We start from the raw sequence: 17,043 nt of genomic DNA, 5'->3' as shown, positions 1-17,043 counted from the left end.
CCTCTGATTAAAATAACAGCTGTAAGGAGGAGAGAAATCACAGAGAAGCTGTGTAGTTTTTTGTTGCGAGCTCATCGGCATCAGCAGCAGCAGCAGCGGCTGGAGGCTCTGACCTCAGACTCGGCCTTGACCTAAGATCCAGGACCACGTGTCTCCGACTTCCAGATAAACAGGGAGCACTTTCCTGGCCTAATCATGCCTCATACCATACTTTGGGCACACGGGTCAAGAAAATATTGTTCGTGGCTTCTCTGAAATTTCCAGTTTAACCGGGGACGGGCATTGCTGTTCCGCTACACCTGACCTCCTCGCTCGGAAAGGGGCTGGAGACGGGCCTGCGAAGAGCAGCGGGTCTGGACACAACCCCGCACACCCCGAAACCCTCGCGGAGCCTCCGCAATCGGGGTCGGGGGGAGCACGGCCCCGAGCGCGGACCGGCCCCTCCCACGAGCCGGTGTGGCACCGGGCAGAGAGGCTCGGGCGACCGCGCAGCCGAGCTGCACCGCCCGCAGCGCCCGCCTCCCGCCTCCCGCGCCCCGGAGCAGCGGCCCCAGGTCCTCCCGGCAGCGAGGGCTGCGCATCTGCGCACGCGCGCGGCGGCTCAGGCGCCCGCCCGCCCGGCCCCGCCCCGCCCCCAGGCCCGCCCCGGCCCCGCCCCCGGGTCACGTGGGCGAGCGGCGCTCCGGAGGGCGCGGGGCTGCGTCACGTGACCGAGGCTGCCGCTCGGCCCTGGGATGGAGCCGGAAGAGGGGACGCCCCTGTGGCGGCTGCAGAAGCTTCCAGGCGAGCTGGGCCCGCAGGTGAGGGCGGCAGGCGGGGCCCGGGGCAGGGACGCGGTGTCGGGCGTCCGGCCGCCGGGCTCCCCCTGGAGAGCGGGGGCGCTGAGGCTCCGGGCGCCGCGGCCTGGGGCTCCCCCCCCGGGCTGCTCCGTCCCCGGCTCCCCCGCCCCCCCCCGGGGCTCCCCGGGCTACCCGGCGGCCGGCGGCGCTCGCTGCCCGGGGACCCGAGACCCGCGGACCTCCCGCAGCGCAGGCCGGCGCTTGGCGGCCTCCGGTCTCATTCATTCGGGGCGCTGCCTGGGCCCGGCGCGGCGGGGAGCTGGACGCGGAGCAGCGTACCCTGCCCCCGACGGGACGACGGGAAAGCCCACAGCGGTGAGCCGCACCAGTAGTGGCCGCGTGGACGTGGGCGCCCGGGGCCCGAGCCCGAGCCCGGCTGCGGGGCCCTGCAGAAAGCAGCCTGGGTCGCATTCGTCCCGCCGGCTTCCCGCTGCAGCCAGCCTCGTGCTTGAGCGCGCAGGTGATGCAGGGTACCCCGGGCAGGGAGACCCGCCTGTGTCCTGGGCCGACAGACACCCACATGGATTCTTTTTTTTTTTTTTTTTTTTTAAGATTTTATTTATTTACTCATGATAGACACACAGAGAGAGGCAGGCTCGCTGCGGGGAGCCCGACGTGGGACTCGATCCCGACACCCTGGGATCACGCCCTGAGCCGAGGGCAGATGCTCAACCCCTGAGCCACCCGGGCATCCCGGCCCCCAAGCGGAATTAACCCGTATACTGAGCTCCTGGGACAGGTAGCGCCCCAGAGTTGAGGGGGCAGAGGGAGGCTTTGCAAGAAAGGAACAGCTGGACTTCCAGGTTGGGTTCTTTTTTTTAAAATTTATTTATGATAGTCACACAGAGAGGGGGGGGGGGGCAGAGACATAGGCAGAGGGAGAAGCAGACTCCGTGCACCGGGAGCCCGATGTGGGATTCGATCCCGGGTCTCCAGGATCGCGCCCTGGGCCAAAGGCAGGTGCCAAACCGCTGCGCCACCCAGGGATCCCCCCAGGTTGGGTTCTGAAGGGTGCGTAGGAGCCAAACAGGCCAGGAGGGACGGAGTGCTTTAGGCAGAGGGACAGCAGCCCTGGGGCTGGAGGAAGGAAACCAGCCCCCACAGGCTTGAGGACCTGCCGTTTAATTGGTCTTAATTGGTCGAGGCTGAAATTCAGAGTAAGCGGAGAGGAGAGACTAGAGGGGTGAGTAGGAAGCCAGTGGCCCAGGTCTTCATGCACCTTGTGTGTCCACCCTCAACACCGGAGGCGCCTTTGAGTTTGAAAGATGACATGTCAGGCAGGCCGGGTGGCTCAGCCGTTGAGTGCCTGCCTTCAGCCCAGGGCCTGATCCTGGAGACTCAGGGTCGAGTCCCACGTTGGGCTCCCTGCATGGAGCCTGCTTCTCCCTCTGCCTGTGTCTCTGCCTCTCTCTCTCTCTCTGTCTCTCATGAATAAATAAATAAAATCTTAAAAAAAAAAAAAAGGATGATGCGTGGAGGCAGTAATTGCATCCTGTAGAGGATCTTGACTGTGACCTGTAGAAGGAAGAGAAGACCCAGGGGTTGCGGTCAGAGGAAAAGCTGAGAGATGGGTTCTTCCTCCTTGAAAGGAAGGAAAGACCTGAAGGAACTTTGCCTCGCCCTATAGGAAAGCAGCGTGTGCAAACTCGAGCCTCAGCACCAGCTCCAGGAGCCTGGTTCTAGCACGTTGGGTTGCAACTGCCGCGTAACTAGGTTTGCTGCTGCTCCTCTGTGCCGCAGCAGTTGGGGTCTCCACGCAGGTCTCCGCACAGCTGCTTGCCCGGTTGGCTCGCCTCTGGTCTGGCTCGTTCTCAGCTCCCTGTGGGGTAGATACTCGGCTTTATAGCCCTAGCTCCTGAGAGTTGTGTCTGGCTCCAGCTGGGTTCTCTATCAGGGTTCACTGAGGGCAGGAATTAATATGGCCTAACCGTGGGGGCAGTCACCTCGGTGCCCAGCTTCAGTGGGCATCTTCGGTGTCCGTGGTAGGCACCTCTGCGTAAGCCCCATTATGTTCTGTTCAGGATGGGTGAAGTGGGAGTGGGGGCTTAGCCTGCATCACAGGATGGGGGGCATGGGGTAGGCATATTTTATAAGCCCCACGTTTAGGTCTTGTTTTTCCTCTATCCCATTTACCATGGGAGAGCGTGGGGGAGATAGAAGGGAATAAGCGTGATTCTTTTTTTTTTTAATTTTTTTTATTTTTATTTTATTTTATTTTATTTTTTTTAATTTTTATTTACTTATGATAGTCACACAGAGAGAGAGAGAGGCAGAGACACAGGCAGAGGGAGAAGCAGGCTCCATGCACTGGGAGCCCGACGTGGGATTCGATCCCGGGTCTCCAGGATCGCGCCCTGGGCCAAAGGCAGGCGCCAAACCGCTGCGCCACCCAGGGATCCCAATAAGCGTGATTCTTATCAGGATCCGGAAGAACCTTCGTAGCTCTTCTGTGGGGTTTTGTGAGCGCGGAAACGGAGAGGTCAGCAGAGTTTGAGTATGTGCCCGACGTTGTCAGTCTAGTGAGTGGCAGAGGAGGAGCGTGTGTTCACATCTGCTGACTGCAGCCTTTGTATTAGCTTTCTGCCCCGTCTTCCTTCTGCCCACTTCTCCCGTCAGGCCCACGACCTTTCCAGCCGTGGAGGTGGATGACGCCGACCTCTGCATCCAGCCAGAAATCTTTCCCTGAGTGTCAGGCTTCTGCTGAGACACACCCCAGGTATCCAAACCAGTGTGTCCTTGGCTGACCTCCTTGCTTTCCCTCCCGGAGCTACTCTTCCTGTGGTTGTAGCTTCAGCGTCGGCTGGGGGGCACCACCATTTGCCAGCCACTCAGCCTAAACCTCTGGGTGTCGTCCTCGCTTCCTTCTCTTTTTACCTCGTGGCCTCCGTTCTGAGTGTCTTCAACTACTCAGGCCCCTCTTGATTTCTTCCTGGTAAACTGAAGGCAGGGGGCCTTTGGTCTCACCACCTCTCTTTTTCTTTTCTTCTATCTCCCAGCTTGTTGGCAAATTTATGGAAAGATAATGCAAATATGTGAATAGGTTGCTTCCCTGTGGGAACAAAGAGCCTGGACGCTGTAAATAGGGCCCTTTACGACTTGGCCTCCACTCCCCTCTCCAGCCTTGTATCTTACTTTTTTTCAAATTGAACATGAGTTTTACGCTTCCATTCTGTGCATATGCCGTTGCTTGTGACTAGAAATGCTCTCTCTTCTATTTGTTTTTTTTTTTTTCTCTCTCTTCTATTTGAATGGCCTTCTACTCATCCTTTTAAAGCAGACCTTTCTGTGCTTCCTCTCTGTTCTCCTTTGTACCTTCTATAAGCACGGTGCTTGGTACTCAGTTGGGCCCTGTAAGTGGTAGTTATTATGGTATTTTTGCTTTGTAGTTCTATTAACTTAACAATTGGAATAAAGTGCTCATTACGTATCTGTATGTATGAATACAAACATTTATGAATGAGTGAATAAAAACATTTGTATTACAGAAGATAGCACTTTTATTTTTTATTTTGAGTTTTGGGTTTTGCTTTAGCAGTTTGAGATAACATGAGGTACATATAGAGAACTTTGAATGAATTTTAAATTGAGAATGTTCATTGATTTATGGTAAATAAGAAGTCTGTTCATATAATGCATCAGTCATCATTTTGAAGTGCGATTACCAGTTGCTCATTTCTATTTTGGTATATGCGGTGTTATATAAAGTTATTGCTTAAAATGGAGTAGAATATGGTCCGGGGTGGGGAAAGATTTGGAAGACTTGTTGCTTAAATGCATTTCCAAATTATTTGGGTTCAAATACTCTTTTTACAAGACAGAAATATCCCCTGGGAAAGAAAACCATATTAATCGTTTATCCCAAATAGTGCTGGCATAGTAGGCGCTCAGTTAATGTATGTTAAAGACTTGAAACAGTATCGACAGTAGTAGTGGTGGTAATAATGATAATAATAATAATTAGAAGAATTATAACAATGGCTAGCAACATTTAAATTTTTTTAAAGATTTTATTTATTTATTCATGAGAGACAGAGAGAGAGAGAGAGAGAAAGAGGCAGAGACACAGGCAGAGGGAGAAGCAGGCTCCATGCAGGAATCCTGACTTGGGACTTGACCCTGAGTCTCCAGGATCAGGCCCTGGCCTGAAGGTGGCGCTAAACTGCTGAGCCACCCGGGCTGCCCTGTTTAAGTGTTTTATCCGTGCCAGGAATGTGCTGAGGGATTTGCATATACTCATTTAATCCTTGCAGCAACATTATGGGGACAGATGATACCCTCATTTTACACATGAGGATCCAGGCCCAGGACATTTAAATAACTTGATAAAACTTAGTTAAGTAGCGGGACTAGGATTTAAACTAGACAGTTTTATTCCAAAATTCAGTGCTAATCACGATGTTCAGTTATATATGTGTTAGTATTTCCATTGCTGATACTAAGGTAGGGTAGAGATAAAGGAATGTAGAAAAGGAAAAGAAAGATACAGTTTTCTTGGAGTGGACCAAAAGAAGGGAATATGAATGCTATGAAAATGGAGGTAAAGGAAAATGACGTCTGTAGATCTACAGTAATAAAACTTTAGTCTAAAAGTCATACTTTTTAAAGATTATTGGAATAAATACAGTAAGTAATACCAAGGTGAAGCTTTTATTCTCGCCGTCTTCCTTTCAGGAATATTGGGGAAACAACAGTGTATCTGTGAGATTATTTTAGCTTCCGAAGGTGGACAAAATTATAGAAGGTTTGGGATTTTTATTGGAGCTTTAATTTTTAATTAATGAGAATAATGTTAAAAATGAAACTCTAGTTACATTTCAACCTCAGCTGCTTTTGCAGATAACATGATCTTCTCCTAATAATATTTGTTTCCTACAGGGAAGATTAATTTTTTTTACAAGTTTACTTATAATTCATTTATTTCCTTTTCTCTCCAGCTTCTTCACAAAATAATTGATGGCATTTGTGGCCGGGCTTACCCTCTCTACCAGGATTATCACAGTGTTTGGGATTCAACAGAATGGAAGAATGTTCTAGAAGATATCACCAAATTTTTCAAAGCTGTAGTTGGTAAAAATTTATCTGATGAAGAGGTAACTTCACTCCAAATTTCTGTACCTTATAATAAGTAGTAAATCATTTTCAAGTTTTTCTTAAGTTGGTCTTTAGGGTACTGTATCACACAAGAGCCATTATCAGGAAGTATACATATACTTTTTTTTTTTAAATAAGATATTTTTAAAATAAAAAATAAAAATATTTTTTTAAAATAAAGATTTTATTCGGGAATCCCTGGGTGGCTCAGTGGTTTAGCGCCTGCCTTTGGCCCAGGGCGCGATCCTGGAGTCCCGGGATCGAGTCCTGCGTTGGGCTCCCGGCATGGAGCCTGCTTCTCCGTCTGCCTGTGTCTCTGCTTCTCTCTCCTCTCTCTATGACTATCATGAATAAATAATTTAAAAAAATTGCATCCATATATAAAATAAATAAAATATTTTATTCACTTATTTGAGAGAACACAAGGGAGTAGGAGCTGGGGGGCCGGGTGTGCAGAGGGAGAGGGAGAAGTAGACTCCTGCTGAGCAGAGAGCCTGGTGTGGCTGGATCCCAGGACCCTGGGATCATGACCTGAGCTTCCTAGGTACCCCCAGTAAGTATATGTTATATTACAACAAAAACCACATAATTTTGAGTAGGCAAATCTGATTGTGGCAGTTCTTGTTTTTTATGGTTTTGATTGATGTTTTTAAAATTGTGACACATTTAAATCATGTAGAAGAAACCTAAAGTTACATAACAAACACTTACATTCCCATTATCACAGTTAAACAGTTGTTAACATCTTTATGCATTACAAGGTTTGTGTGTTTATTTTAGAAACAAGGCATTATAGATGCATCTAAACCCTACCTGGGCATGCCACCCTTCCCCAAGAGATCACCACTTGTAAAGTTGGTGTACGTGTTTTGTATTCTATATTGTGTGAATATTTGCATTTTAAGCAATATATACAACTATTTGAGCTGTTTAAACGTATAACTTGTAAATAATAACCTGTGTATCCATTTGTAATTTTCTTACGGAATGTTGTGTTTCAGACTTGTCAGGTGTTGGTAAATGTAAATCTGGTTCATGTAGTATTTGTTGATAAGAATTAGGACTTATTTTTCTGTCTCCGCTTCTGATGAACTACTAGATCACTGTCTCTTTAGTTGTTATGTATAGTACTTCTACAGACATTTTGTGTGTGTCTCCTTGTATGCACATTGGCTAGTTTTTCTCCGATAGACATCTTGAAGTGAAATTATATGGTCATGGGGTATCCTTCCATTGAATTGCTTTTATAGCTTAGTTAAAAATTATTTTGGCATGTTTGTTTAGGTTTCTCCCTTTTAAAAAAATGTAGTTTTAAGTATGTTCATTTTGATTTGGATCATTTTTGATGGGAGTTTTTTGTTAGATACATCATGTATTTTAAATATCTTCTCCCATTATGGGGCTTGCCTTTTCACTCTTGTCTTTTTGTGAACAGAAGTTCTGAATTTTGATCAAATCCAGCTTTGTATATATTTCTTTTGATGGTTAGTGCTAGTAAGGTCCTGTTTAAGAAATATTTGTGCCAAAGTCATGAAAATGTATTTGTTAGTTTTTTTGTAGAAGCTCTCACATTTATGTTACTGATGCATTTTTAATTAACATTTGTGTGTGGAGTAAGAACTGAGTTCACATTTTTTCACATCAGTAGCCAATTGACCCAGTACTATTTATTGAAATGACTATCCTTGCTCCCATAGAATTTTTCTGCAGCCTTTGTTGTAAATCAGGTAACTGTATATGTTTGGGTCTGTATCTAGACTCTTTATCTGCTCCATTAGTTTATTTGTCTCTATTTCACAGTATTACACTGTCTTAATTACTGTAGAATTAAAGCTGTCTGGTATTAGAAGACCTGCAACGCCCTGCTTCTCCAAGATTGCTTTGGTTATTATGAATCCTCTGTATTTTCATGTACATTTTGAAATCAGCTTGTCAATTTCAATGAAAAAAACTGCTGGACTGCTGTATCAAAATACTATAAGCTAGATAGCTTAAACAACAAGAATTTATTTCTCACAATACAAGATAAAGCTGCTGGCTGATTTGATTCCCTGCAGAGGGCCCTTTTTCTGGCTGTAGACGACCTTCTTGTGTCTCTTACACTGGTGAGGGGAGAGGGCAGAAGCATGCTCTCTTGGGTCTTTTTTTATAAGGTCACTAATCCTATCACTGAGATTCCCCACCCTTTGACCTATTAAACCTAATAACTTTTCTGAGGCCCCATCTTTAAATATCACAGTGAAGGATAGGATTTCAACATAGGAATTTTGGGGTGACACATTTAAGTTATAGAGCATGGGGATTGCACTGAATCTCTAGATTGTTTTGGAAAGAATTTACGGGCTTAATATTCTCCCAATCCATGAACACGGTATAACATTCCATTTATTTGGATTACTTCAATTTCTCTAATATTTTGTAGTTTTTAGTTATAGAGATCTTGTTAGATTTATTTCTAAGTAATTGATATTTTTGATGTTTTTGAATTTTGTTCTCCAATTGTTGGCTGCTAGAATGTAGAAGCACCATAAATTTTTATATCTTTATGCCATGTTTTACAATCTTTAAAAAAATTATTGTTTAACAGCTTACAAAACATTTCTTTTTTTGGATTTTTTGGTATACAGTCATTTCTTTCTTAAATTTTAATACCTTTTTTTTTTTTTTTTTCCTTAGCTTATTGCACTAACACCTTTGAGACAGTGTTGAAAAACATAGCGGTATCTTATTCCTGACCTTAGGAAGAATGTATTCACTATTTTATCATTTATTGTGTTAGCTGTATGATTTTCTAGATACCGAGTATCTAGAAAACCTATAGGATAACCTGTTACTGTTGAATTTTATTTAAAGGCTTTTCCCCTAAGTTTGATGTTTTTATTTGTTGATGTGGTGTCTTTCATTGGATTTTTAAATGGTAAACTAAACTTGCATTGCCAAAATAAATGCCACTTGGTCATAATATCTCTTAATTTGGTTTGCCAGTATTTTATTTAGGAGTTTTGCTTCTGTTTTTGAGTAGTATTGGCTCATAGTTTTTCTTTTCTGTAATGTACTTCTCAGGATGTCAAATATTATTCTGGTCTAATAAAATGAATTAGGAAGTATTTTTTCTCTTATTCTCTGGAAAAGTTTACACAAGATTGATTTTATACCTTTCTTAGTACTGTGTTATGTTGTATAATTTTCAAATATTTGTAACTTCTTAAATCAGTTTTCACTTAATTATACCATGGTAAATAGAGTTTGATTGAAGTCCTTTGAAATCTATTGTAATTTGCCACATGGCTCATCATAGAGTTCATTTTGGTGAACCATATATTTTTGAAAATAATATGTATTCATGTAGTTGGTTGAGTGTAATGTTTGTGTCAACTAGGCTAAAGGAAGATAGTGTTTTCAGTTTTTAACTTTTACTGATTTTTTTTTTTTTTTTTTTTTTGGTTTTGTTAGTTACTGGGAGATGTGTTAACATTCTAATTATAAAGGTAGATTTATCCATTTCTCCTTTTAATTCTGCCAAGTTGTGCTACTTTATATATTTTGAAACTATGCTATTAGGTGCACACAAATTTATGGTGGTTCTTCCTGTTGAATGGCCCTTGGGCCATTCTTTATTTGTCATAATACTTCTTGCCCCGAAAACTACATTGTCTGATTTTAGAATAACTATACCAGCTTTTGTGGTCTTTGCTTCCATGCTACTTGATCCATCTGCTCTTTAATTTGTTTTGCAAAAATGTGTTGAAATCTCTTGTTTGTTATGCGTTCTCATCTTATTCTTTTCATAGATACAGAAATATTTTTTTTTCTTTTATTGTCATTTTAAAGAGTTTGTGAAGGGGGAGTGGAACTCTGTGTTCACATTTTAAACAGAAAGACCCTTTCACTTATTTTCTGTTTACTTTTATTTTTAATAGATATCTCAGCAGTTGAATCAGTTGAATTCATTTCATCAACAAGCTATCATGAAATGCTTGAAAAGTAGGAAAGATGAGATCAAGCAGGCTCTGTTAAAAGAAATAGTTGATATTTCTTCTGCACAACTACAAGATTTTGATTGGCAGTTAAAGGTGAGAATCTATGGGCATGTATGTTTTGTATCTCATTTTCTGAATAGAAAGATGTTTATTTTTCATAATATACATCTAAAACTTCTGTTATTTAAAGAATACATTGTCAAAAAATTGCATTTTTACATTAATTTAGTACAGTACAAACATCCAAATAATATGTAAGGACATTACATTGATAATAAATTTCGTTAACTAGAGCTGCAAATCATTAAATATCTTAAGTAGTAGAGTAGTATGTATTCAACATGTATTTTTGGCTAGAACTTTCTAGACTTTACATACTCTTCTGAGATTGGTAAATGTGGTTTTGCCTCCAGGGGGAAAAATCTGTAATGTGCTATTAAAAGAGCACTTAAAATTAATATTTTGAAAAGAGACTCGTGATTAGTAGGGTTCATAAAGAACAATTTCAGACCAACTCTCCATGCTGTATAGGGTTCATAGACCTAGATGGGGAGGTTGTATTGAAACACATTGTGTTCCTTCATTTCAGCATAATAACTAGATAAAGTGCCTCATATTGTCTGTGCATAAAGTAGAGAAAACTGGAAAAATCACATAGCTATTTGGGTCATAGCTGGATAAATAACCAAAACCAGATGAATTTGTTTTAGCCAGGAAGGAGGTCTCTGTGATTCTGGTTTTGGCCCATACTTCAACGTTTTTAGGAACATTATGCTCATCAAATCTGAGATCTGTTAAATATTATTAATACGATAAAGTTTAAGATGATTTTACAGCAAATTACAGTGATAGACCAAATGAAGCAGAATAAACTGAGCAGAGATAACCTAGGTAGAGGATTTTTATTTACATAAACCAACTTAATATAAAAGATATGAGAGATATGCCAAAAGTAATTTATATGAGAAATACTTAGTTTTGATTAGTTACATGTGGCCTGAGTCAACAGTATGATGATTCAGTCTTATGTTTTGTTGTTAGAGATGCAGTGTTTCAAGCAATGGGTAGTTCTAATTCGGTTTTCATTCATTAAATCTTTTTAGTTAATTTAGTAATAATTTTAGTTCTGGCCGCCAGATGTAAGAGATACTTAAACAAATTGGAGCCAAACCAAAAAGAATGAAAGAAACTTAAAATCATGGTACATGCAGGTTTTTTGAAACACTTGAGACCATGTATCCAGAAAAGAAAAACTTGAGTAGAAAAATGATATATTTAAAGGACTAAAAATCATCTGTGTGTGTGGATGAGGGAATTGATACTTGCTCTGTGGCTTCAGAGGCTAGGACAAAGGCTAAGGTCTTGGGTATGCTTGTAGTGAGATGAGTTCAACCTAAAGAGAACTTTTTTTTAACTCAATCAGTATCTGAAGATTATTTAACCTCTTTTTGAGGTAGCATGTTCATCATTGGTGGTCCTCAACCATAGACTGAGAAACCACTTGCTGGACACGCTAAGGAGGAGAATGATCTGTAGGGTAGACCATCTTTGATACTTCTGAATGTCAGATATTTATGAGTCCTGGTCTTTGAAGACAGAACGGAGGAGGTATGTGAGGATTCGATTCTGTAGTGTGTGCACTCCGAGGACGTTGGTTAGGGAAGTAGTTCCTTTCCAGTCATTGTACAAGTAACGAGTGGTACAAGTAAATTTTGGCCAGTAGGAGCACTTTGAACATTCAGGTATTGTGGAGTTTTCTAGCTCAGATGCCAGGAGAATTGATCTTCCCATAGCCATCTGCCAGTGAAGCTATGGTGCTTGTTTCAAAAATTATTAGTATCGTAAATATTTGGTTCTTTTGTTTCCTCTAGGATTCTCTTTAGACAGAAAATAGGAAGTGGCATAAATGTGTTGAGTGTTCTTGCTGAATTACAGTTCTGGCTGTAATTGAAGTTGGTATCTTAATAACATGTTATTTTGTTTTTAAGATTTCTAAAACAATTGGTTCATTTAATAAAGACAGCGAGAGCGAGTGCCAGTGAGAGCATAAGCAGGAGGAAGGGTCAGAAGGAGAGGGAGAAGCAGACTCCCTGCTGAGCAGGGGACCCCCCCCCCCCATGTGGGGCTCAACCCCAATGTGGGGCTCGACCGGAGACCTTGAGATCATGACCTGAGCTCAAGGCAGACGCTTAACTGACTGAGCCATGCAAGCTCCCCTTGATATAACGTGTTTATCAATAACTTAGAGAATTAGCTCATTGTGAATTAAGCATCTTCATTGCTCAGGCTTTACCAGTGTTTTTAGTTTTATCTTTGTATGTGGACTTTCATCCTCTTGGTGTTGTCACACTTCATTGAGAATTCTCACTGTTGTGATGCCTTGGACCCATTCAGCATTTCCCTTCCCAGCCGTCACTCTGCTCTGCATTTCTGCTTATACCACAGACTTTGGCCTGGTTGTCCTCTTTTCCTTAGTCGTCTTCCTCTCTATTCATCCTCCTTTCTCTGTCCGTTCTTCATATATGTGTTGGTGTATCATGGGTTTCTTCATTTCTTCCATCTTGTTCTGTATTGACAGCAAGCAGGAGTATTCTTTTCTTAAAATGTATTGAAAATAAGCTGTGATGCATATTTAATGTCATCTTTTTTGCTACTTATTAATTACCATTTTCCTCATTTTAAACAGCTTGCACTGTCTAGTGACAAGATCGCTACTTTACAAATGCCACTCTTAAACCTTCATCTAGACATAAAAGAAAATGGTGAAGTCAAACCGTATTCCGTTGAAATGAGTAAAGAAGAGCTGCAGAATCTAATAAGCTCCTTGGAAGCAGCTAATAAGGTATTTGTTTTAATTGTGTATTTTAAAATGCATAAGTTTTGACTGATATCCTTAGAACAATAGAAGAAAAACTCATAATTGTCCTATTTTGTTCCTGATATTTTATGTCAAGGATATTGTTGTTGCTATGTTCTGCATCTCTAGTTTTAGACATTAAATTAATTATAATTTATAATTTTAACTACTTAGTTTTGAGCATAATTTATCAAGTACTAATTTTTGATAGAATAATAGTGCTTTTCTAAGAGCTAGATTTTTTTACCCCAATGCTCAATAATGATAAAAATATTTACCTTGATGCTATGAAATTAGTTGAATCTGAAGAGTTTTTATGATTATATGTAGTTATGATTTTAACAAAAGGAGTGTTTAACTACACAAATAAAGTTGCTTTTATAATCCTCTAAGTATGGGAGACAAAATATGACTTGCAGTTATTATGACAAGTCAGGTTGAGATAAGATAAAACTAATGAATGACTAAAAATTTTACACATACAAAGGATTGCCTAAATAACAAGAACCATTCTCAGTATTTATTTAATGAGAAAAATCATATTTAAACAGTAGAAATTACTGCTGTCAGAAAAAAATAAAAATAACTGTCTCTATATACACGTGTTCCTTTCATGATTGCTCAGCATTTTCTCTAGTGAGCTGGTCTCAGTGATCAGGGTCATGTATTCTAACCAACTGCTCTTGCCCCTGACTAACCTTCTTGGTCCTGTTTTTGTTTGTTTGGTTTTAAGGACTTTATTTATTTATTAATGAGACAGAGAGAGGCAGGGACACAGGCAGAGGGAAAATCAGGCTCCCTGTGGGGAGCCCGATGTGGGACTTGATCCCAGGGCCCTGGGATCACACCCTGAGCTGAAGGCAGACGCTCAGCTCTTGTGCCACCCAGGGGTCCCCCCACCCTTTTTTTTTTAATTTATTTATTTATTTTAAGATTTTTATTTATTTACTCATAGAGACAGAAAGGCAGAGACACAGGCAGAGGGAGAAGCAGGCTCCACGCGGGGAGCCTGACGCAGGACTCGATTCAGGGTCTCCAGGATCACACCCCGGGCTGCAGGCGGTGCTAAACCGCTGCGCCACCGGGGCTGCCCCCCCCACCTTTTTTTTTTTAAAGTACACTCCACGCACTGTGGAACCCAGTGTGAAGCCTAAACTCGTGGCCCTGAGATCAAGACCTGACCTGATATAGAGTCTGATGCTTAACCACCTGAGCCACTTGGGTGCCTGGCTCTTTTTGAAACCCTGGTATATTCAGCTTCCCTCTACTTTGAAGTCACTCAGTCGTTTTAGTGCCATGATGACGTCCACGTGCCTAGGAGCCACCCTGGTAGCCTGGCTTGCTTTTGAAGGGGCTGTCTGCGGGGTTGTGTGGTAGAGGCAGATACAAATGGAATTGGTTCTCAGCCGTGGATCTAGGCAGGGGCGTACCATCAGTTACTGTGCATTGTACTTGCTTGTTATCCGTTGTCCAGTCTTCAGAGATTTCAGAGCATTTCGTTAAGCAGATACGGGCATCATTCTGGAATAACCTAATTCCTTCTCCCCCCGACTTTGTGTTTTAAGGTGGTCCTGCAGTTGAAATAACTGGAAATGGCAAATACCAACACTGTCTGAGTCCACTGCTACCCCAGATGCAGCCGAGTGAATACTGTGTGTCCAGAACCCCTGTGCTATACTGACTGTTTTGCTGTGCTGAGGAAGCAACAGTGTTGGGATTGCAGAGATAAAAATGTATCGCTTCCCAGAAGAACAGGAAATGACATGGTTGACAGGAAATGCATAAAAAATGATAGATGAAAAATCTATAATAGCAGTTTATATTTTCCTAATGGCTGTTTCGCCTCATTTATTAAATATTTGAGAAATCTTTATAGACAGTTTTATTGAAAGCTAAAAATAGGCTCTAAAGTAATGTAAACGTAAAAAGCACAAATATACTTGAATGTTGCTTAAAGAAATATATGAATAGCAAGGATGTGTATTATGGATATATATGATTAATTTGTATTATTTTAAAAAATAACTTTTAAAGAATGTATGAGCTGCATATATAACTCAGGAGATTCCATAACTTTCTTCTATTTCAAAGGAAAGATTATAAAATGTAAAATTTCTTAGAGAAAGAAGCTCCTCTTCAGACATGAACAAGAAAAAAATAAATTTGTCTCAACAGTTTTGAGTTTATGAATTCTAGAGATTAAAATCTTTTACTCGAGTAGAAAAAAATGAAAGTAACGCTGTTACGTCTGCATTTCTGTGTCTGATTGGGAGGGTGTGCTTTGATAAAAAGAATAGATGTCATTGTATAGTGTGTATATATAACTATTCAGATATCAGCTGAGATTAAATATAGGTCTAGTTTTGTGACAGAATTTTAATATTGAAGTAAATTGTTTTGGGTGTTAACTTCACTGGAAAACAGACCGTTTTTAATTTCAGTTAACTTTAAAAACAAGCATTCTGAACAAATAAAAAATGTCATTTTATTTTTACCTATTGCTTTATTTCAAGAGACTTTCTACTTAATGCAGTGACCCATAATTAATTGGTACCTGCTATTTGCGAGCTTAATTGCTTATTAGAGCATCAGACTATTTATTTGAGGTTCTGAGCAGTTATTACTATTCTCATAGAGACGAAGATAGGCTTAGAGGGCCTAAAGAAAAAGTCCGTGTGATCTAGACAGTGCTACTCAAAATGGCGTCTGTAGACCAGTGCCATTCTGAGGTCTGTGAAATGTTCCTTACAGGTCAGAGATTAGATGAAGAGCTTATGCCAAGAGTGCTTATCAATATATTGCTTTTCTCATTGAGAAATGTTGATTATGGAAAAAATAGTGGCTGAACTAAACAGCATGCTTAAGTAGTTGATGTACTTCCTGTGCAAGTTCCCTGTGTCACAGACTAGTACGGTTTGTAGGCTGGCACTTAAATAATCCGTGATCCCTGATGTACGATGGTTTGACTTAAGACTTTTTGACTTTACTATTGTGCTAAAGCAACATGCATTTAGTAGAGATCATACTTTGAATTTTGATTTCTTTTTTTCCTTTTTGAATTTTGATCTTTTCCTGGGCTAGCCGTATGCAATACAACATTCTTTTCTGGTGTTGGGCAGCGGGCAGTGTTGCAGCTACCAGGCAGCCACACGGTCACGAGGGTAAATGACTGATACCCTGACAACCATCCTTTACCCACACAACCATTCTGTTTTTCACTTTTTATACATTATTTAGGAAATTACTTGAGGTATTCAACGCTTTATTTAAAAAAAAAAAAAAAGGCTTTTGGGGATCCCTGGGTGGCTCAGCGGTTTGGCGCCTGCCTTCGGCACAGGGCACGATCCTGAAGTCCCGGGATCAAGTCCCACATTGGGCTCCCTGCATGGAGCCTGCTTCTCCCTCTGCCTGTGTCTCTGCCTCTCTCTTTCTATGTCTATCATGAATAAATAAATAAATAAATAAATAAATAAATAAATAAATAAATAAATAAATCTTTAAAAAGAAATAGGCTTTTGTGGAACTGTAGGCTAGAATAAGTGGTCCGAGCACATGTAAGGTAGGTGAGGCGTATTAAATGCACTTTTGACTTCCAATATATTCAGTATATGATGGGTTTATTGAGATGTAACCCCATAAGTCGAGGCAGGTCTGTACTGATCTAAGGTCCTTCTGACTTTGAACCCTCTATTGGCTTCCTTTGCTCTACTTAATTGTTCCTCTCATCACCTTATTTATCACCCATTAGAATATTTAACCACTTTGTTGAAGTTTGACTGATATACTTTAAACCTCACATATTTAGAATGTACAGTCTGGTAAGTTTTGACATATACACACCCAAGAAAGCATCACCTCTTCCAGGATTGTGAACGTGGCAGTCACTCCTGGAAGTTTCCTCCTATTCCTTTGTAATCCCTACCCCTGTACTTTCCCTGCCCGATCAACCCCTGATCTGTTTCCTGCCCCTTGCAGAGTAGTTCACACTTCTCAAGAGCTTAAAACCAGTGGAATCCTATAGTAAGTACCCTTTCTTTTGGTCTGGCTTCTTTCAATATTGGATTCATCCAAGTCGTTGCATTCGTCAGTAGTTCATTCCTTTCTCTCAAGTATTCAGTTGTATATTTTTACCATAATTTATCTACTGGTTAAAGAATATTTTGGTCATTGAAAATTTTTCTGGCTGTCACATAACACAGAATCCTGTGAACATTGTTGTGTAAACCTTTGTATGGACGTGTGCTTCCTTTTGAGTGAACACATTGAGGAATGAAAT

At 41.4% G+C, this 17,043-nt stretch overlaps 1 protein-coding gene across 1 annotated transcript; it reads left to right on the top strand.

Moving 5' to 3' along the window:
• Window positions 1-650: 650 nt before the first annotated feature.
• Window positions 651-15,261, top strand: COMMD8 (COMM domain containing 8). The gene is made up of 5 exons (XM_077847923.1): window positions 651-800; window positions 5,774-5,929; window positions 9,851-10,003; window positions 12,597-12,752; window positions 14,333-15,261. Exons 1-5 carry the CDS (start codon window positions 735-737, stop codon window positions 14,351-14,353), a joined length of 552 nt encoding a protein of 183 aa, XP_077704049.1. The 5' UTR covers window positions 651-734; the 3' UTR covers window positions 14,354-15,261.
• The last annotated feature ends 1,782 nt before the right edge of the window (window positions 15,262-17,043 follow it).

Source organism: Canis aureus, chromosome 14 (genome assembly GCF_053574225.1).
Source record: "Canis aureus isolate CA01 chromosome 14, VMU_Caureus_v.1.0, whole genome shotgun sequence".
NCBI classification, from domain to species: Eukaryota; Metazoa; Chordata; class Mammalia; order Carnivora; family Canidae; genus Canis; species Canis aureus.
The sequence above is the reverse complement of the archived record's forward strand: the minus strand, read 5'-3'. Positions and strand labels throughout refer to the sequence as shown.

What these genes read in the sequence shown, in the direction of transcription:
- COMMD8 (XM_077847923.1), top strand. Translation starts at nt 735, where the DNA reads ATGGAGCCGGAAGAGGGGACGCCCCTGTGGCGGCTGCAGAAGCTTCCA. An exon ending in ATTTTGATTGGCAGTTAAAG is followed by an intron (nt 10,004 to 12,596) that starts GTGAGAATCTAT and finishes CATTTTAAACAG; the next exon opens with CTTGCACTGTCTAGTGACAA. An exon ending in CCTTGGAAGCAGCTAATAAG is followed by an intron (nt 12,753 to 14,332) that starts GTATTTGTTTTA and finishes TTGTGTTTTAAG; the next exon opens with GTGGTCCTGCAGTTGAAATA.